This window comes from Ambystoma mexicanum, chromosome 1p (assembly GCF_040938575.1).
Source record: "Ambystoma mexicanum isolate Mex_15411 chromosome 1p, UKY_AmexF1_1, whole genome shotgun sequence".
NCBI lineage: Eukaryota > Metazoa > Chordata > Amphibia > Caudata > Ambystomatidae > Ambystoma > Ambystoma mexicanum.
In genome coordinates this window covers 1,421,885,496-1,421,907,279 of record NC_090921.1, presented here as the reverse complement: position 1 = coordinate 1,421,907,279, position 21,784 = coordinate 1,421,885,496, and the positions used below count along the sequence as shown (strand labels likewise).

The following is a 21,784-nucleotide window of genomic DNA, read 5'->3' as shown; positions in this document are numbered from 1 at the left end:
AGAAGTGGTGCGTACACTCTTGGCCCTGGTGTACCTCCAACTTCATTACCTAGGATCATGTGATGTGCTTGATGCGCATACTCTCAAGTGTGGGATGAATTCACCCAAGTGTCTCCATTCAGCCCTATGTCTCCTGAGAGAGACATGCAAAGTGTGTGTGCGCTACCTACGCTGGAGAAAAAAATCTGTGTTGCTTGGAAACACCACCAGGTTAACTGAGTCTTCTTCCCACAATTATTGCAATAGTCTATCCAGTAAGGGAAGCAAGCATACAATGTCTAATGTTCCTCCCTGCTACATTTTGATCCTAGACAAACAAAACCTAGCAGGCTTGCTATTTGCTTACATTGATGATGATGCCCTAAAATGTCAATCACCACCTTCAAAATCTTCACAGTATAATTTTGTCTTCAGAATTTGGGCACACGTTTACCATGAAAACAAGAATGACCAACCCCTACAGTCCACTGCTCTGCTGACCTGTTTTTCACCGGGACAAAAGTCATTCTCTGACTCCACTATGATCGGTTGCTTGCTCTCAGCATATTTTTTGCAGTTCTTTTAGGAGAAGCAATGTCTTGCCATAGTCTGTTGGTGTTGATTGGTTTCGATGAATAGCAGTTAACTGTCTAAAGGTACAGGGAGGCTTCTTCTGTTGTCATGGAAAATTGCACCAGCAGCACTGAAAATATGTTCTCATTTCATTGAACATGGGGCAGTTTAGGATGTTGATGGCTTCACAGACAAGCACGGCTGGACATACAATCCAGCCAATATTGATTATCCAAGCTGTCTATCTTCTTGTCAGTGCTAACATGTCACTCAAATGCACATTCATCATGTGTGTAGCATTGGGCTTGCTTCCACTAGCTATTGTACACTCTGGAACAGGGACATTGAAGAGTCAGGATCAAGAAGCACATGAGTGTGTGGGAGAATTGCATGTGCCACATGAAGTTCACCTGTGCCTGACACAGATGCAGTTTTTAAGAGGGGACTGACATGACTGATTTCCACTGGCTGGTGGGGTTTCTCGGCTGTCTGCTATTCACTCCCTACTCTGTAAACAATTATTCTTTCAAAGATATCTTGTGCCATTATACATATTTTAACTGTTTATCAGCTGCATCTCGATATCCTGCCCTCCTCTCCTGTCCAAAATGCAGCCACCCTCTGCTTAAAGCAGCCGGTGGAGGTAGAGCTGGGGGGACGAAGTCAAAGGATGAGGTGTGACAAAGTCCCCTGCCTGCCCATTGGTCTGATGATATGCGTGCCACTGGGTTCCTGGTGACACCACTGAAACCATGATGCTAAACACCAAGTCGTGGAACGGTGAGGATACCATGGCCAACTCCTCCAAACCGTGTGAAGGCAGGGGGGAACCACAGAATATATCAAAATGGTGATATCATTTTAAGGTATTTAGGGCAGAGTTTCACATGCACATGTAGAAATTGTGAAAATCAATGACTTTGTTTTTAGAAATAGGAGAAAGATTTATGGAAAACTTTATGTATTCGATCTAATTGTTCATACATTTGTGTCATTTTATGTACAATAGAATATTGAAAGGTTGAACACTTTGAGCCAAACCATAAAAGTTAAAATATTGTAAAAAATATCTCAAATATTTCCTGAAGGATTTCCTAGTTGTATTTTGCGTTTGAACGTTTTTAGACTTTGTGTCAAGGGAAAATCTTCCATTCTTACTCTTCTGGACCAACTTCTTTATCAGAGCTTCAACAATTTTAACTGCTTTCGAGGCTGTAGGGAGATGCCATCATCCTGCACCGGAGCCAAAACCTGCAGCGATTCCGGCACATTTATTATGTGTAGTGAATCACAGGAATTACTTAGACAACCCGGTTTCTCATATTGTATGGGTTCAGACAAACATGATGAATTCAACAGTAAAGAAAAGGCTTGAAGCAAGTTGCGGAGGTGGGGTCCAGGTGTATTAGAGTTTTCAAATCCAACTCATTTGCTGCATTAACCAATTATTTTGTGATCGAATTGAGCAGTATAATATAAAAAAAAATAATATACAACTAAAGCACAAAATTCAGCACCACCAGAGCTTCTTGAGCACTGCCATCCATTTCCATATCTGTTTGCTTAAGTGGGGTAGTGTGCCTCCTAAACTGACCAGGATGAGGAGCAGATACATAAGAGGATGGAGAGGTATCATCGTTGTCACTGTTATCTTCTGAAGGAATTGGAGGAGTGTTGTCACAAGTATCATTTGAAACACCGCCTTGCCATTCAAGTCCTCCACAACCTGTACTTCAGCACATGGGTTGGAATCGATGGACCTAACATCCCAACAGTATTAAAAAAATACAGGATTTCTTTTTCCATCTTTTCATTTTTAGACACCTGCCCAGCTTTGAAATCCCCACTGGTAGGATGTTGATAGCTAGGTCACTTTTGATCTCCCTCAGAAACACCTGGACATGAAGGGCACAAGCCATCTCAAACATCTGTTAATTTAGCGGTATATTACTCAAGCGTGAGAGGCTTCTAAATGCATACATGATACAATACACCTGGTGGCGAAGCTCTGCTGTCCTTATACAGTATGAGTTACCTTCAGTCTGTGCCTATCTCCCGCACTGCAAACAACACTCATCATGCACTCCGCATGCACTTTACAGTAACCAGGGTGTTTTGTAGATAATTGGTGTCACACTAGAAGCAGCCCGCACAAAAATACACAGAAACAAAGTGGCAAAATTCTAAGCAGTGCAAACATCACTCGTTGTGCACTCTGTGAGCGTTTGATAAAGATAGTTTTGGCCTATATTTTTTAGTATCTCCTGGTATCTTGGTATAGTTGTATTTTTGTCAGCTCCTGGAAATATATTCTGGTAAATTTATTGGAATATCTTTTGAGTGGTGAGACTAACTTCAAATCGCTGCCGAATGGTCACTAATGGTAAACAAGTACTTAATAATCAGCTCATGCCCTGCTTTGGTATTTTACGTACAATACCACATTATGCCTTTTTGGCTGTTTCAAAATACATTGATCATTTCACAACCAAATAGCTGTACTGACATGCACGCCTAGCTCTTCTGAAAACTCAACTCATAAAAAAAGATCTATCTTACATTATAACACATGTGGTAGTATGAATTACCACCTGCAGTAAAATAAGCTTACCACCTGTTGGCTCATAGACTGAGGTCCAATAATAACTTAGACACATAATCCGAATGCTGATCCATTTAGTTTTTCTCTTGTGTGGCTTTATAAAATGTTAAAATTCAGAATATGGCCAAACAGCTCGAGAGAGAAAGTGAGCGAGAGCAAGTGAGAGAGAGAGCAAGTGAGAGACAGCGAGAGAGCAAGTGAGAGAGAGAGCGAGAGAGCAAGTGAGAGAGAGCGAGAGAGCGAGAGAGCAAGTGAGAGAGAGAGCGAGAGAGCAAGTGAGAGAGTGAGCGAGAGAGCAAGTGAGAGAGCGAGCGAGAGCGCGAGTATGAGCAAGCGAGAGTGCAAATACGAGAAGCTAGACAGAGCGGGAAAGGAAAGAGCGAGAGCACGAGAGAGCAAAGGAGCAAGAGAGAGCAAGAAATAAAGAGGGAGCGAGATAGTGAGCACGAGAGAGAATGCGGGTGTCCGACCAAGAGTGAGTGATTGAGAGAGACCGAGAGAGAGTGAGCGAGAGAGCGAGTAGGAGAGTGCAAACGAGAGTGAGTGAGAGAGAGAGAGCAATTGAGACAGAACGGGAGAGGAAAGGGAGAGCGAGAGCACAAGAGAGAGTAAAGGAGCAAGAGAGAATGAGTGAGAGAACAAGAGAGCAAGAGTAAAAGCAAGCGAGAGTGAGAACGAATGAGAGCCTTGTGAGAAAGCAAGAGAGATGGCGAGATTGTAAGTGAGAAAAAGCGAGCAGGAGCAAGCATGAGAGAGTGAGCATGAGAGAGTGAGCATGAGCTACCGAGAACGACCTAGAAAGAAAGTGTGATTGAGAGTGGGAGAGAGAGCGTGAGCGTGCAAGATAGAGAGAGCAAGAGCTCGATAGCAAGAGAGAGTGAGAGCACATGAGAGATACAGTGTGAGATTGAGAGAGCGAGTGAGCGTGTGTGTGAGTGAGTGTGTGAGTGTGCATGAGTAAGTGAGTGTGAGTGTGAGTGAGTGTGAGAGCAAGAGAAACCAAGCATGAGAGAGTGCAATTGAGAGAGGGAGAGAAAGCGTAAACGAGCAAGATAGAGAGAGCAAGAGAGAGAGAGACTGAGAGAGAGGGAGAGAGGGAGGGAGCGAGAGAGAGAGAGAGAGAGGGAGAGAGAGAGAGATCAGGAGCAAGAGAGCAAGAGCGAGAGAGAGCATGTGAGGGAGAGGGAGCGAGAGAGAGCGAGCGAGAGAAAACAGGAGTGAGCAAGATAATGAGAACAAGTGAGCAAGAGAGCTAAATTTAGAGAGCGAGAGAGAGCACATGAGAGAGAAATAGCGAGAGACCAAGCAAGAGAACAGGAATGAGTGAGAGAGAGCAAAAGCAAGAGAGCAAGAGAGAAATAGCGAGAGAGCAAGCAAGAGAACAAGAGAGTGAGAGAACAGGAATGAGTTAGAGAGCGAAAGCGAGAGAGAGCACACAAGAGAGAGAAATAGCAAGAGAACGAGAGTGAGCAAGAGACAGTGAGGCAGCAGGAGAGTGAGGCAGCACGAGAGTGAGGCAGCACGAGAGTGCAAGAACAAGAGAGTTAGTGAGAGAGAGCAAGAGAGATTGAGCAAGAGCGTGAGAGTGCAAGAGTGACGGAGTAAGCGAGAGAGATAGCGTGAGAGCAAGAGAGGGAGCAAGAGTGAGAGTGAGAGAGGGCAAGCGAGTGAGAGCAAGCATGCAAGAGCAAGAACAAAAGAGTGAGAGAGAGCGAGAGAGACTCTCTGCCAGTCCTTCTGCTACCTTCACCAGTGAGTGAGTGAGTGACCCAGCCCTCTCTGCCTCCAGCCTTTTTCTCTAACTTTTATCATTCAAAGAGAACCGCCCCTTGACAAATGAGCCCATTAAATAGCGTGTGATTTCCTTTGTGCCTTCGACCGAGATTCAAACTGCAGCGCTGAAGAGAAAAAATGTACATTCATCGGCGCGGTCTCCTCCATTTTCATAAATGAACAATGGAGTGTAGAGAAGTATAGGGAAATACTTTTCCCTATTCTGAATGGCAACAAGGTAGCTCTGCATTTCATCATACACAGTTTAGCAAAGGTCTGAATTTTAACTAGGACCAAGGGTGTGAGACTCATGCGTGAGCCTCAAGCTGTGTCTAACAGATGTCAGTATTATTACGCAAAAAGCACAAGCCAGCCAATTTGAATTTGACCCTGCACAACAGGTTTTATCATTTGCACCACACCAATGGTCTAAATGTAATGAAAGTAAAATAACATACTAATTCTACTAACATTCCAGGACCCAATAACATATTCCCTACTAACATTCAATGCAATTTAGACCATTACTTATGAGTGAAAAATGTTTGTGCAAAGGTGCAAAGTGGCCCATTTAAAAAAATGTAAAGAGATTTGAACTGCACAAAGCCAAATGGAAATGGAGAATTAGATTTGTTCTGCAGTGACAAGGTTGAGATGCAAGTGGATTTATTCAAACTGCCTCCATTGTTCATTTATGAAAAAGGAGGAAACTGCAACGCTGAATAGAAAAATGGTACATTCATCCGGCACTGTTTGAATCTCTGTCAAAGGCACAAAGGAAATCATGTGCTATTTAATGGGCTGTTTTGCTGGATAGCAGGAGGGAGCGAGGTTGAGAGAGTGAGTGAGCGAGAGAGTGAGCGATAGCGAGTGAGAGCAAGAGAGCAAGCATGAGAGAGCGGACCAACATGAGAAAGCGTGAGCAAGCTTGAGGGAGAGCAAGCAAGAGAGCTAGAGAGAGGGAGCGAGATGGAGAGAGTGCGAGAGAGCAAGCACGTGTGTGAGAGAGAGAGAGCGAGCCAGAGAGCCAGAGCACGAGAGAGCGCGCCAACATGATAGAGCGTGAGCGAGGATCAGGGAGAGTGAGCAAGAGAGAGAGAGAGAGCAAGCACGTTTGTGAGCAAGAGAGATTGAGAGAGCAAGCGAAAGAGAGTGCGAGTGAGAGCGAGAGAGAGCGAGAGCTTGAGAGAGCAAGCGAGAGAGCAAGCGAGAAAGGGAGAGAGGGAGAGCGAGAGCACAAGAGAGAGCAAAGGAGCAAGAGAGAGCAAGAAATTAAGAGAGGGAGCGAGAGAGTGAGCATGAGAGAGAATGTGGGTGTGCGACCTAGAGTGAGCGATTGAGAGAGACGGAGAGAGCACGAGAGAGAGCACGAGAGAGAACACGAGAGAGAGCAAGATCACGAGAGAGAGCATGAGAGAGAGCACGAGAGTGAGCGAGAGCACGAGAGAGAGCACGAGCGCAAGAGAGAGCGAGAGCACGAGAGAGAGCGAGAGTGAGAGCACGAGAGAGAGCGAGAGTGAGAGCATGAGAGAGAGCGAGAGAGAGCGAGAGTGAGAGTGAGCGAGAGTGAGCGAGAGCAAGCGAAAAAGAGTGCAAGTGAGAGCGAGAGAGAGCGAGAGCTTGAGAGAGCAAGCGAGAGAGCAAGCAAGAAAGGGAGAGAGGGAGAGCGAGAGCACAAGAGAGAGCAAAGGAGCAAGAGAGAGCAAGAAATTAAGAGAGGGAGCGAGAGAGTAAGCATGAGAGAGAATGTGGGTGTGCGACCTAGAGTGAGAGATTGAGAGAGATGGAGAGAGCACAAGAGAGAGCATGAGAGAGAGCTCGAGAGAGAGCAAAAGCACGAGAGAGAGCACGAGAGTGAGCGAGAGCACGAGAGAGAGCACGAGCGTGAGAGAGAGTGAGAGCACGAGAGAGAGCAAGAGCGAGAGCACAAGAGAGAGCGAGAGTGAGAGCATGAGATAGAGCGAGAGAGAGTGAGAGTGAGAGAGAGTGAGAGTGAGCGAGAGCAAGCGAAAGAGAGTGCGAGTGAGAGCGAGCGAGAGCTTGAGAGAGCAAGTGAGAGAGGAAGCGAGAAAGGGAGAGAGCGAGAGCGAGAGCACAAGAGAGAGCAAAGGAGCAAGAGAGAGCAAGAAATTAAGAGAGAGAGCGAGAGGGTGAGCATGAGAGAGAATGTGGGTGTGCGACCTAGAGTGAGCGATTGAGAGAGACGGAGAGAGCACAAGAGAGAGCACGAGAGAGAGCACAAGAGAGAGCACGAGAGAGAGCAAGAGCACGAGAGAGAGCACGAGAGAGAGCATGAGCGTGAGCGAGAGCACGAAGAGAGCATGAGCGCGAGAGAGAGCGAGAGCACGAGAGATAGCGAGAGCACGAGAGAGAGCGAGAGCACGAGAGAGCGAGAGTGAGAGCATGAGAGAGAGCGAGAGAGAGCGAGAGTGAGAGTGAGCGAGAGTGAGCAAGAGTACGAGAGAGAGAGAGTACGAGAGAGTGTGAGTACAAGATAGTGCTAAATCACATGCTATTTAATGGGCTATTTTGTCAAAGAGAGAGACAGAGCCGGGAAGAGCGAGCGAGAGTGAAAGCGAGAGAGAGAGGGAGTGAGCAAGCAGGAGAGTGCGAGAGAGAGCGAGTGTGAGAGCACGAGAGAGTGAGCCAACATGAGAGGGCATGAGTGAGCATGAGGGAGAGCAAGCAAGAGAGAAAGCTAGAGAGAGAGAGACGCGAGATGGAGAGAGCACGAGATGGAGAGAGCATGAGATGGAGAGAGTGCGAGAGAGCAAGCACATGTGAGTGTCGGGAATACCCCGAGGAAGGCTCCCATTCAAACTTTGCCTTCTTCCGAGTATCCTACACGTAAGGCCATAAAGCTTCCACAACGCCAATATCACTTCAAAACTTCAGTGCCCACGTTATCATGGAGATTATGGCTGCCGCTCCACAAACAAGCTATAGCTCTTTTTGGGGGAGGAGTCACGCGCTCGTACGGCCACCCGTTAAAACACCGCCGGGTGACCGCACTCGCCACTTCTGATTGTTTCAATCTTAGCGCTAGCTGGTTTTGCTCCAAATCCTGTTCTTGTTTCCCCTTTTGCTCCCGTTACCCTGTTCTGCCCTACCTTGTCCTCGTCCATTCCTGAACCGCCCTGTAACTTCGATCCTCCATTGAACCCTTCTCAACTTGCCGACTCGGAATGTTACCTCACCTGCCACTGCCTGCTGATTTGATACTTCGCTGGTCACACATTGCCGACGCGGAACGTTACCGTACCTGCAACTGCCTGCTGAATTGGTTACTTCGCTGCTTACACAGTACCGACTCGGAACGCCACCTTACCTGCAACTGCCTGCTGAATTTGTACTTCGCTGCTCGCACATTGCCGACTCGGAACGCCATCTGGACTTGCCCCGCCTCTCGAATTGGTTAACTCTGTGCCCGCACATCACTGATCCGAACTTCATTTCTACACTGCAACCGGAACATCCCGCAACTTGTCAAGCTTTCTGACCTAGTACCTAGAGAGCCTGCATTGCTCAGTAACTTGCGCCCGGACTAGAGACTTCCACTTGGCGCTTTAGCTTGTGAGGTGTCCTCGTACGGCGGGTCAGCTACGGACTAGAGACTGTCTGCTGTACCGTATAGGCGTCCTCGTGTCGTTGGGTATAGGGTAGGCTGGGTAGTGCAGAGCTCCTCACTAACTGCACATCGGAAAGCTGTTGGTAAGTGATAGAGAGCATTAGAGAGTGAGCAAGTGTGAGAGTGCGAGAGAATGACAGAGCGAGTGAGAGAGAGTGTGAGAGAGCGAGAGAATAAGCGAGTGTGAGAGAGTGCAAGCATGAGAGAGCCCCAGACAGCAAGTAAGAGAGGGAGAATGAGAGAGAGCAACAGAGAGTGAGAGATTAAGAATGAGAGAGTGAGAGAGAATGAGAGAGCGAGGCAGAGTGAGCAAGATCAAGAGAGCAAGCAAGAGTGAGAGTGAGCTAGAGAGCGGAAGTAGGAGAAAGAGAGTGAGAGCGAGCAAAGGAGAGTGAGCGAGAGAGGGAGCAACGAGAGAGAGAGAGCAATCGCAAGAGAGAGAACAAGCAAGAGAGGACAAAAACATGCGAGAGCGAGCAAGCGCAAGAAGGAGTGCGAGCGAGAGAGCTTGAGAGAGTGAGAGCAGGCATGCGAGAGCAAGCACAAGAGAGAGTGCAAGAGAGAATGAGATCGAGAGAGTAAGAGAGAGCAAGAGAGAGACTCTCTGCCAGTCCTTCTGCTACCTTCACCAGTGAGTGGGGGAATGATCCAGCCCTTTCTGCTTTCAGCCTTTTTCTCAAACTGATGTCATTCAAAGAGATCCTCCCCTTGACAAATCAGCCCATTAAATAGCACATGATTTGCTTTGTGCTGTTGACCAAAATTCAAACTGCAGCGCTGAAGAGAACATTTTTTAATTCATTCGGCGATGTTTCCTCCTTTTTCATAAATGAACAATGGAGTGTAGAGAAGTATAGGGAAATACTTCTCCCTATTCTAAATTTCAACAAGGTAGCTCTGCATTTCATCATCCACAGTTTAGCAAAGGTCTGACTTTTAACTAGGGCCAAGGGTATGAGACTCGTGTGTGAGCCTCAAGCTGTGTCTTATAGATGTCAGTATTATTACTCAAAAAGCACAAGCCAGCCAATTTGAATTTGACCCTGCACAACAGGTTTTATCATTTGCACCACACCAGAACAATGGACTAAATGCAATGAAAGTAAAATAACATACTAATTCTACTAACATTTCAGGACCCAATAACATATTCCCCTACTAATATTCAATGCAATTTAGATCATTGCTATGAGTGCAACACATTGGTGCATAGGGGCAAAGTGGCCCGTTTAATTAAATATAAAGATATTTGAACTGCGCAAAGCCAACTGGAAATGTAGACTTAGATTTGTTCTGCAGTGAATACTTGACAGGATTGAGATGCAAGTTTATTTATTCAAACTGCCTCCATTGTTCATTTATGAAAAAGGAGGAAACAGCGCTGGATGAATGTACATTTTTTCTCTTCAGTATTGCAGTTTGAATCTCCGTCAAAGGCACGAAGCAAATCACATGCTATTTAATGGGCTGTTTTGTTAAAGAGCGCGAGAAAGCGAGAGAGAGTGAGAGTGAAATCGAGAGTGAGAGAGTGTGAGAGAGAGCAAGAACAAGCACAAGAGAGTGAGATCAAGAGAGAGTGAGAGAGAGCGATAGTGAAAGTAGTGAGTGAAAGTTAAGGAGCTAGAGTGAGAGCAAGCAAAAGCAAGCATGAGAAAGCGTGCAAGCATGATATAACGTGAGCAAGAATGCTAGAGAGCAAGAGAGTGAGAAAGCAAGAAAGTGTGAGCACAAGTGAGAGAGTGAGAGAGAGACAGAGAGCAAGAAAGCAAGTGAGAGAGAGCAAGAGCGAGCGAGAGCATGAGAGAGAGAGAGCTACTACAAGAGGGAGAGAGAGCAAACGAGAGAGAGTGACCAAACGAGAGAGAGCGAGCAGGAGAGAGAGAGTGAGCAAGGGCAAGCAAGAGCGAGGGTGCAAGTGAGCGACTGAGATCAAGCACAAGAGCGAGTGCGATTGAGAGAGGGAGAGATAGCGAGAGAGGGAGAGAGCGTGCAGGAGAGTGAGCCAAGAGAGCTAGAGTGAGCAATAGAGCGAGAGTGAGCGAGAGAGCAAGAGGGCGAGAGAGTGAGAGAGAGCAAGAGAACGAGAGCAACTGAGAGCGAGCATGAGAGAGTGCGTGATTGAACGAGCAAGAAAGGGAGAGAGTGAGCCGAGAGAGTGAGAGCGCAGGAGCATGAGAGCAAGCAAGCAAGAGAGGAGAGAGCACAAGAGAGAGCAAGTGAGAATGAGAGAGTGAGAGTGAGTGAGAGAGCAAGAGCACAACAGAGCAAGAGTATCAGAGAGAGAATGAGAGAGCGAATGAGAGAGTAATGAGAGAGCGAGAGAAGCGAGAGAGAGTGAGAGAGAGCGAGAGAGAGCAAGAGATTGCAAGAGAGTGAACGTTAGCAAGAGAGCGAGAGTGAGAGAACATGATCAAGAAAGCAAGCAAGAAAGAGCGAGCATGAGAGAGTGAGCGAGAGAGAGCAAGAGAGAGAGTACGAGAGAGTATGAGTGAGAGACAGCGAAAGAGAGAGCGAGAGAGCAAGCGAGAGCGGGAGCAAGCGCGAGTGAGAGAGTGAGTAAGTGACCGAGAGTGAGCATGAGAGTGATATTGAGAGAGAGGGCGAGAAAGCCAAGAGAGCAAGCGAGAATGAGAGAGCGTGAGAGAGTGAGAGAGCCAGAGAGAGTGAGTGCGAGTATGAGAACGAGTGAGCGATAGAGAGAGAGAGCGAAAGCGAGAGTGAGAGCACACGAGAGAGAGAGCGAGAGCAAGCCAGAGAGGGAGAGCATGGGAGAGAGAAGAGAGGGAGATGGAGAGCGAGAGAGAGCGATAGAGAGCAAGCAAGAGCGAGCAAGCAAGAGAGTGAGAGAGAAAAAGAGATCGAGTGCAAGTGAGCGAAAGAGAGCGATCACAAGAGTGTGAGTGAGACCAAGAGCAAATGATAGAGAGAGCGAGAGCGAGCATGAGAGAGACTACTATTGAGAGAGCGGGAAAGGGAGAGAGAGCACAAGAGAGCAAGCTGAGAGAGTGAGCTAGCAAGAGCATGAGAGAGCAAGTAAGAGAGAGCAAGCCAACATGAGAGAGCGAGCATGAGAGAGAGTACTATTGAGAGAGCGGGAAAGGGAGAGAGAGCACAAGGGAGCGAGCTGAGCGTGAGAGCTAGCGAGAGCATGAGAGAGCAAGTAAGAGAGAGAGCAAGCAAGAGAGAGGACGAGAGAGCAAGCGAGAAAGAGGACGAGAGAGCAAGCGAGAGAGAGAGGGCGAGTGAGAGACCGAAGGAGAGTGTGAGAGGGAGCGAGCATGACAGAGCACAAGAGAGCGAAAGAGAGCAAGAGTGAGAGAGTGATAGAGATCGAGCAAGAGTGAACGCAAGTGAGGGTGAGAGCAAGAGAGCAAGTGCGAGAGCGAGAGAGAAAGGGAGATGGTGGGAGAGTGAACATGAGCCAGAGAGCGAGAGAGAGCGAGAGATGATGAGAAATTGAAAGAGAAAACATGAACAAGAGAGCAAGTGAGAAAGTGAGCGAGAGAGTGAGCAAGAGAAAGAGAGAGCAAGCAAGAACGATAGAGAGAGTCAGAGAACATGAGTGAGAGAGCAAGCGAGTGAGTGAGAGAGTGAGAGCAAGCGAGAGAGCACAAGTGAGTCAGCAAGCAAGAGAACAAGAGATAGAAAGAGAGAGCACACAAGAGAAGGAGAGTAAGCAAGAGAGTGAGAGACAGAGTGAGAGAGAGAGTGAGCAAGTGAGAGAGAGAGCAAGCGTGAGAGGGCAAGCGTGAGAGAGCAATAGAGAGCAAGCAAGAGAGAGCAAGCAAGCGAGAGAGGGAGAGGGAGTGAGAGAGAGTGAGGGCAAGTGAGCAAGAGAGAGAAAGTTGGAGAGAGCGCTCATGAGAGACAGTGTGAGTGAGACCAAGAGCAAATGCTAAAGAGAGCAAGCATGAGAGAGACTAGTATTGAGAGAGCAGGAAAGGGAGATAGAGCACAAGAGAGCAAGCTGAGAATGAGCTAGCGAGAGCATGAGAGAGCAAGTAAGAGAGCAAGTGAGAGAGAGGACAAGAGAGCATGCGAGAGAGAGAGTGCGAGTGAGAGACCGAGAGAGAGAGCGAGACGGAGCGAGCACAAGAGAACGAGAGAATGAGAATGAGAGTGAGAGAGAGCAAGAGTGAGAGAGCGAGAAAGAGATCGAGCAAGAGTGAACGCAAGCAAGAGTGAGAGCAAGCGAGAGAGCAAGTGAGAGCGAGCGAGCACAAGAGAGTGAGTGAGCGAGAGAGTGAGTGTGAGAGAGAGAGAGCCAGAGAGAGAGTGAGAGAGCAAGCAAGAGCAAGAGAGCAAGCAAACAAGTGCAAGTGAGAGACCGAGTAAGCGAGCAAGAGTGAGAATGAGAGAGAGTGATATTGAGAGAGAGGGAGAGAGAGCGAGCCGAGAAAGTGAGCAAGAGAGCGCAAGAGAGAGCAACCATAAGAGAGCAAGTGAGAATGAGAGAGTGCAAGTGAGAAAGAGAGAGAGAGAGCAGGAGAGAGTGAGCGAGAGAGAGGGAGAGGGAGAGCGAGAGCGAGCACGGGTGAGCAATAGAGAGAGAGCGCGAGAGCAAGTGAGAGAGAGGGAGAGAGCGATAGAGAGCCAGAGAGAGCAAGCGAGTGAGAATGAGTGCAAGTGATCAAAAGAGAGCGATAACGAGAGAGAGTCTGAGTGAGAGACCAAGAGCGAATGATAGAGTAAGAGTGAGCAGGAGAGAGAGTACAATTGAGAGAGCGAGAAAGGGAGAGGGAGAGCAAGAGAACGAGCCGAGAGAATGAGTGAGCAAGAGCATGAGAGAGCAAATAAGAGAGCGAGAGAGAGGACAACAGAGCAAGCAAGAGAGAGCGAGAGAGATCGAGCATGAGAGCACAAGAGAGCAAGAGAGCGAGTGAGAGAGAACAAGCATGAGTGAGGGAGTGCAAGATAACGAGAGAGAGAGTGTGCAAGAGTGAACGCAAGCAAGAGTGAGAGCGAGCGAGAGAGCAAGAGCGAGAGAGTTGGTGAGAGAGTGAACGTAAGCAAGAGAAAGAGAGAGTGAGAGAGAGAGAGAAGGCAAGAAAGCGAGAGAGAAAACATGAGCAAGTGAGAAAGAGTGAGCGAGAGAGCGAGCGAGCACGAGAGTCAGCGAGAGAGAAAACGCAAGCAAGAGTGAGAGCAAGTGAGAGCAAGAGCAAGCATGAGTGAGAGCAAGCGAGAGAGAGTGAGCGAGATATTGAGATAGCAAGAGAGCAATTGTGAGTGAGACCACATGAGAGGGAGCAAGCAAGAGAGCAAGCAAGAGAACAAGAGAGAAAGAGAGAGCACATGAGAGAAAGAGAGCAAGAGAGAGAGCGAGAGTGAGTGAGAAAGAGAACAAGCGAGAGAGAGGAGAGAGCAAGCGAGAGAGAGGGAGCGAGAGAGAGCAAGCGAGAGAGACAGTGAAAGAGCGAAAGAGAAAGAGCAAGTGAGAGAGAGAGTGAGCGGGAGCGAGAAAGATAGCGAGCGAGAATGAGAGAGAGTGATATTGAGAGAGAGGGAGAGGGAGAGAGAGCGAGCCGAGAAAGTGAGCAAGAGAGCGCAAGAGAGAGCAACCATAAGAGAGCAAGTGAGAATGGGAGAGTGCAAGTGAGAAAGAGAGAGAGAGAGCAAGAGAGAGTGAGCGAGAGAGAGGGAGAGGGAGAGCGAGAGCGAGCACGGGTGAGCAATAGAGAGAGAGCGCGAGAGCAAGTGAGAGAGAGGGAGAGAGCGATAGAGAGCCAGAGAGAGCAAGCGAGTGAGAATGAGTGCAAGTGATCAAAAGAGAGCGATAACGAGAGAGAGTCTGAGTGAGAGACCAAGAGCGAATGATAGAGTGAGAGTGAGCAAGAGAGAGAGTACGATTGAGAGAGCAAGAAAGGGAGAGGGAGAGCAAGAGAACGAGCCGAGAGAATGAGTGAGCAAGAGCATGAGAGAGCAAACAAGAGAGCGGGAGAGAGGACGACAGAGCAAGCAAGAGAGAGCGAGAGAGATCAAGCATGAGAGCACAAGAGAGCAAGAGAGCGAGTGAGAGAGAACAAGCACGAGTGAGGGAGTGCAAGATAACGAGAGAGAGAGTGTGCAAGAGTGAACGCAAGCAAGAGTGAGAGCGAGCGAGAGAGCAAGAGCGAGAGAGTTGGTGAGAGAGTGAACGTGAGCAAGAGAGAGAGAGAGTGAGAGAGAGAGAGAAGGCAAGAAAGCGAGAGAGAAAACATGAGCAATTGTGAGTGAGACCACATGAGAGGGAGCAAGCAAGAGAGCAAGCAAGCGAACAAGAGAGAAAGAGAGAGCACATGAGAGAAAGAGAGCAAGAGAGAGAGCGAGAGTGAGTGAGAAGAGAACAAGCGAGAGAGAGGAGAGAGCAAGCGAGAGAGAGGGAGCGAGAGAGAGCAAGCGAGAGAGAGAGTGAAAGAGCGAAAGAGAAAGAGCAAGTGGGAGAGAGAGTGAGAGAGAGCGAGAAAGATAGCGTGATAGAGCAAGAGAGCATGAGAGAACGAAAGAGCGCGAGAGAGAACTAGTGAGTGAGGGAGAGCAAGAGAGCATGAGAGAGCAAGCGCAAGCAAGAGAGCGAGACAGCAGGCGTGAGCGAGCAAGAGGGAGAGAGCGTGAAAGAGTGTGAGAGAGAGTGAGAGTGAGAGAGAGAGAACAAGTGCAAGCAAGAGAGAGCATGAGAGGAGAGCAAGAGTGAGAGGGAGAGAGCAAGAGGGAGCGCATGAGAGAGCGAGCATGAGAGTGCGAGAGAAAACGCAAGAGTGAGAGAGCTTGAGATAGCGAGCATGAGAGAGAGTGCGAGGGAGAGACCAAGAGCAAGAGAGAGCAAGTGCGAGAGAGCTAGAGAGTACTTGCATGAGAGAAAGTGTGAGTGAGACTGAGAGCGAGAGAATGTGAGAGAAAGAGAGCGAGCAAGAGAGCACATGAGAGATAGCGAGAGAGAGCGAGCATGAGAGCGAGAGCGACAGAGGGAGAGGGGAGGAGAGAGGCAGAGAGGGAGAGAGGGGAGGGAGGGGAGAGGGAGAGAAAGCAGGAGAGCAAGAGAGAGCAAAAGTTAGAGAGAAAAAGCGAGAGAAAGCGAGAGAGAGCACACGAGAGAGAAAGAGAAAGAGAGACCCCACAAGATAGAGAAATAGCAAGAGAGCAAGCAAGAGAACAAGAGAACGAGAGTGAGTGAGAGCGAGAGAGAGTGAGCAAGAGCGTGCAAGCGCAAGAGTCACAGAGCAAGCGAGAGAGATTGTGAGAGAGTGAGCAACAGAGAATGGGAGAGCATGAATGGAGAGCACGAGAGAGCACGAGAGAGCATGAGAAAGCAAGAGAGAGAGTGAGGGAGAGTGCAAGCACGAGAGAGAGTGAGAGAGGGAGAATGATAGAGAGCAAGAGAGACAGCGAGAGAGAGACAGCGAGTGAGAGCAAGCATGAGAAAGCGAGAGAGCAAGAGCATGAGAGAGCCAGAGAGAGTGAGCGAGAGAGGATGAGAGAGTGAGAGAGTGCGACAGAGCAAGTGAAAGAGAGCGAGAGCAAGCAAGAGTGAGCATGAGAGAGAGTGAGCGAGCAACCAAGACCGAGAGTGAGCACGAGAGAGAGTACAATGGAGAGAGCAAGAAAGGGCGAGAGAGCACAAGAGAGAGCTGAGAGAGTGAGAGCGTGACAGTCTGAGAGCAAGCAAGGAGAGTGCAAGTGAGAGCACAAGAGAGCACAATAGAGCACGACAGAGAGAGAGAGAGAGAGAGCAAGAGAGAGAGCGAGTGCGAGAATGAGAGAGAAAGATGTGAAAGAGCGAGAGAGTGAACATGAGCAGAGAGCGATAGAGAACATGAGCAAGAGAGCAAGCAAGAAAAAGTGAGAGAGAGCGAGCGAGCACGAGAGAGAGTGAGCGAGAGAGCAAGAGAGATAGAGAGAGCGAGAAAAGTGAGCGAGAGCAAGAGGGAGTGCGAGAGACAGTACGAGTGAGAGAGAGAGGGAGAGATAGAGAGAGAGACAGAGAGCAAGCGAGAGCAAGAGAGCAAGTGCAAGTGAGAGAGCGAGTAAGTGAGCAAGAGTGAGCATGAGAGAGAGTGATATTGGGAGAGAGGGAGAGGGAGAAAGAGCGAGCCAAGAGAGTGAGCAAGAGAGCACAAGAGAGAGCAACCACAAGAGAGCAAGTGAGAATGAGAGAGTGAAAGTGAGCGAGTGAGAGAACAAGAGAAAGTGAGCACGAGAGAGCGAGCCAACATGAGAGAGCGTGAGTGAGCATGAGGGAGAGCGAGCAAGAAAGAGAGAGAGCTAGAGAGAGAGATGCGAGATGGAGAGAGCTAGAGAGAGAGAGCACGAGATGGAGAGAGCACGAGAGTAAGCACGTGTGAGTGAGTGTGACAGTAAGTGAGAGTGAGAGCAAGAGTGACCAAGACCAAGCATGAGAGAGTGCGATTGAGAGAGGGAGAGAAAGCGTGAACGAGCAAGATAGAGAGAGGAAGAGAGAGAGAGCGAGGGAGACCGAGTGAGGGAGACCGAGAGTGAGGGAGAGCGAGCGAGAGGGAGCGAGTGAGACCGAGAGCGAGTGAGACCGAGAGAGACCGAGAGAGAGGGAGAGAGACCGAGAGAGCGGGAGTGATGGCGAGAGAGACCGAGAGAGAGGGAGGGGGAGCGAGAGAGACCAAGAGAGAGGGCGCAAGAGAGACTGAGAGAAATAGCAAGAGAGCAAGCAAGAGAACAAGAGAGAGAGATTGAGCAAGAGAGAGAGTGAGCATGAGTGAGCGTGAGGGTGAGAGTGAGCGAGAGCGATCACGAGAGAGTGAGAACAAGAGAGCAAGTGAGACAGCAAGAGAGATTGAGCAAGATTGTGAGAGCGTGAGAGTGACAGCAAGCGAGGGAGATATCATGAGAGAGCGAGTGACAGAATGGGAGAGCGTGACTCGAGAGAAAGATAGAGCAAGAGAGAGCTTGAGAGAGCAAGCACAAGAGAGTGTGAGAGAGAGAGCCAAAGAGAGCAAGTCAGAGAGAGCAAGAGAAAGTAAGAAAGAGAGAACAAGAGAGAGCAAGCGAGTGCGAGAGAGAACGAGAGCAATAGAGCGAGAGAGAGCGAGAGACTCTCTGCCAGTCCTTCTGCTACCTTCACCAGTGAGTGAGTGACCCAGCCCTCTCTGCCTGCACTATTTTTCTCAAACTCGTGTCATTCAAAGAGAACCTCCCCTTGACAAATCAACCCATTAAATAGCACGTGATTTCCTTTGTGCCTTTGACCGCAATTCAAAACTTCAGCGCTAAAGAGAAAAAATGTACATTCATCCGGCACGGTTTCCTCCTTTTTCATACATGAACAATGGAGTGTAGAGAAGTATAGGGAAATACTTTTCCCTATTCTGAATTTCAACAAGGTTGCTCTGCATTTCATCATCCACTGTTTAGCAAAGGCCTGAAAAGTAGGGCCAAGGGTGTGAGAATCATGCGTGAGCTTCAAGCTGTGTCTAATAGATGTCAGTATTACGCAAAAAGCACAAGCCAGCCAATTTGAATTTGACCCTGCACAACAGGTTTTATCATTTGCACCACAACAATGGTCTAAATGCAATGAAAGTAAAATAACATACTAATTCTACTAACATTCCAGGAGCCAGTAACATATTCCCCTGCTAACATTCAATGCAATTTAGACCATTGCTTATGAGTGCAAAATGTTTGTGCATAGGTGCAAAGTGGCCCATTAAAAAAAATGTAAAGATATTTGAACTGCGCAAAGCCAACTGGAAATGTAGAATTAGATTTGTTCTGCAGTTACAGGGTTGAGATGCAAGTTGATTTATTCAAACTGCCTCCATTGTTCATTTATGAAAAAGGAGGAAACTGCAGCGCTGAATAGAAAAATGGTACATTCATCCGGCGCTGTTTGAATCTCTGTCAAAGGCACAAAGGAAATCATGTGCTATTTAGTGGGCTATTTTGTCAGAGAGAGAGCTGGAGAGAGCGAGGATGAGCGAGAGTGAGCAAGCACGAGAGATTGAGCGTGAGAGAGTGAGTGAGCGAGATTCAGAGCGAGCGAGTGAGAGAGCAAGAGAGAGCAAGCAAGAGAGAACGAGCCAACATGAGAGAGTGTGAGCGAGCATCAGGGAGAGTGAGCAAGAGAGATAGAAAACTAGAGAGATAGAGAGCAAGAGAGTGTGAAAGAACAAGCACGTGTGTGAGTGAGAGAGCAATAGAGATCGAGAGAGCAAGCGAAAGAGCGAGTGAGAGAGAGTGAGCGCTGTCAAGAGCGAATGAGGGAGAGAGAGTGAGCGAGAGAGAGAGCAAGAGGGAAGGGGAGATAGAGAGCGAGAGAAAGCTAGCAAGCCTGAGAGAGTGTGCGAGTGAGACTGAGAGAGAGTGAGAGAGCAAGTGAGAGAAAGCAAGCGAGAGAGGGAGAGAGCGTGAATAAAGAAAGAGCAAGAGAGCTCAAGCATGTGAGAGAGTGCGAGTGAGAGAGCAAGATGGAGAGATTGAGGGATCAAGAGAGAGAACAATAGAGCAAGTGACAGAGTGCAAGACTGAAGGAGAACAAGAGGGAGAGAGGTCATGAATACAGAGTGAGAGAGAGCGAGAGAGAGCAAGAGACTGAGAGCAAGAGAACGAGCGCAAGAGACAGTGCGAGTATGAGAGAGTGCAAGTGAGAAAGAGAGAGCAAGCGAGAGAGATATGAAGAGCGAGAGTACAAGCACAAGAGAGTGCAAGAGCAAGAGAGAGAATGAGAGAGCAAGATTGAGCAATAGAGAGAGAGACCAAGATGACAGTGAGCACAAGGGAGAGCGAGCTAGTATGAGAGTGCGCGAGAGAGTCTCTCTGCCAGTCCTTCTGCTACCTTCACCAGTGAGTGAATTATCCAGCCCTCTCTGCCTCAAGCCTTTTTCTCTCTCATCTGTCATTCAAAGAGAACCTCCCCTTGACAAATCAGCCCATTAAATAGCACGTGATTTCCTTTGTGCCTTTGACTGAGATTCAAACTGCAGTGCTGAAGAGAAAAATGTTACATTCATCTATCGCTGTTTCCTCCTTTTTCATAAATTAATAATGGGGTGTAGAGAAGTATAGGGAAATATGTTTCCCTATTCTGAATTTCAACAAGGTAGCTCTGCATTTCATCATCCACAGTTTAGCAAAGGTCTGAATTTTAACTAGGGCCAATGGTGTGAAACTCATGTGTGAGCCTCATACTGTGTCTAATAGTTGTCAGTATTATTACGCAAAAAGTTAAAGCCACCAATTTGAATTTTACCCTGCACAACAGGTTTTATCATTTGCACCACACCACAGCAATGGACTAAATGCAATAAAAGTAAAATAACATGCTAATTCTACTAACATTCCAGGACCCAATAACATATTCCCTTACTAATATTCAATGCAATTTAGGCCATTGCTATGAGTCGAAAACATTGGTGCATGGGGGCAAAGTGGCCCATTGTATAAAATGTAAAGATATTTGAACTGCGCAAAGCCAACTGGAATGTAGAATTAGATTTGTATTGCAGTGAATAAGTGACAGGGTGGAGATGCAAGTTGATTTATTCAAACTGCCTCCATTGTTCATTTATAAAAAAAGGAGGAAATGGCGCCAGATGAATGTACCATTTTTCTCTTCAGTGCTGCAGTTTGAATCTCCGTCAAAGGCCCGAAGGAAATCACATGCTATTTAATGGGCTATTTTGTCAAAGCGCGAGAGCAGGTGAGAGCGAGAGTGAGCGAGTGTGAGCGAGAGTGAGTGAGAGTGAGCGAGAGTGAGCGAGAGAGAGCGAGTGAGAGAGCAAGAGAGAGTGAGCATGAGAGCTAGCCAACAGAGCGTGAATGAGCATGAGGCAGAGCGAGCAAGAGAGAGAGCAACATGGAGAGAGCGAGATGAAGAGAGCAAGCACATGTGAGAGAGAGCGAGTGAGAGAGAGCGAGAGAGCAAGAGAGACAGCAAGAGCGAGAGGGATTGAGGGAGCGAGGGAGCGAGTGAGGGAGCGAGAGAGCAAGCGAGAGAGCGAGAATGAGAACAAGAGAGAGAGAGTGAGAAAAAGAGAGACGAAGAGAGTGAGCAAGAGCGTGAGAGTGCGAGAGAGAAAGAGTGCGAGTGAGAGCGAGTGCGAGAGTGAGCCACAGAGAGCAAGCAAGAGAGGGAGAACGAGAGAGAGCAAGTGAGAGAGAGCAAGAGAGACAGTGAGTGAGAGAGCAAGCATGAGAAAGCGAGAGAGAGCAAGAGCACGAGAGAGTGAGCCAGTGAGAGAGGATGAGAGAGCAAGAGAGTGCGAGAGAGCAAGTGAAAGAGAGCAAGAGTGTGCGAGAGTGAGCACGAGAGAGAGCGTGAGCGAGCAACCAAGACCGAGAGTGAGCATGAGAGAGTGTGCAATTGAGAGAGCAAGAAAGGGAGAGAGAGCGCAAGAGAAAGAGATGAGAGAGTGAGAGTGCGGGAGTCTGAGATCAAGCCAGCGAGAGTGGACGAGAGAGTGCAAGAGAGAGCAAGCATGAAAGAGAGTGCAAGTGAGAGACCGAGAGAGATCGAGCACAAGAGAGCACAAGAGAGCACGAGAGAGCGAGAGAGAGTGAGAGAATGAGAAAGATGTGAAAGAGCGAGAGAGTGAACATGAACAAGAGAGCGAGAGAGAGCGAGAGATGGCAAGAGAGTGAACATTAGCAAGAGAGCAAGAGTGAGAGATGGTGAGAGAGCGAGAGAGAACATGAGCAAGAGAGCAGGCGAGAAAAAGTGAGAGAACGAGCGAGCACGAGAGAGTGAGCGAGAGAGCAAGAGAGATAGAGAGAGCAAGAAAAGTGGGCAAGAGTGAGTGCGAGAGACAGTAAGAGAGAGAGAGAGCAAGCACAAGTGAGCAGTAGAGAGCGAGCGGGAGAGCAAAAGCAAGAGAGCGAGAGGAAGAGCACACGAGAGCGCGAGTGAGATCAAGCGAGCGAGAGGGATAGAGGGAGAGAGAGAGAGATGGAGAGCGAGAGAGAGAGCAATAGAGCAAGCGAGAGAGCGATAGAGAGCCAGAGAGAGCAAGCACGCTAGAGAGTGATCAAAAGAGCGATCACGAGAGAGAGCGTGAGTGAGAGACCAAGAGCGAATGATAGAGTGAGAGCGAGCACGAGAGAGAGTGCGATTGAGAGAACGAGAAAGGGAGAGAGGGTGAGAGAGCGCAAGAAGCAACCCGAGAGAATGAGCGAGCAAGAGAATGAGAGAGCAAATAAGAGAGCGAGCGAGAGAGAGGAAGAGAGAGCAAGCAAGAGAGAGCAAGCGCGAGAGGGCACAAGAAAGCAAGAGAGTGAGTGAG

The 21,784-nt window shown here is 48.3% G+C and overlaps 1 protein-coding gene across 1 annotated transcript in view; it reads left to right on the top strand.

Annotated features, from left to right (window-relative positions):
- Window positions 1-21,784, top strand: part of LOC138558200 (RNA-binding protein 25-like) — a 195,180-nt gene that overhangs the window by 152,684 nt on the left and 20,712 nt on the right. Inside the window, exons 2-3 of the mRNA XM_069642667.1 lie at window positions 14,785-14,865; window positions 15,513-15,700. Of these exons, the coding sequence (XP_069498768.1) occupies window positions 14,785-14,865; window positions 15,513-15,700 (269 nt within the window). The remainder of the gene's footprint in view (window positions 1-14,784; window positions 14,866-15,512; window positions 15,701-21,784) is intronic.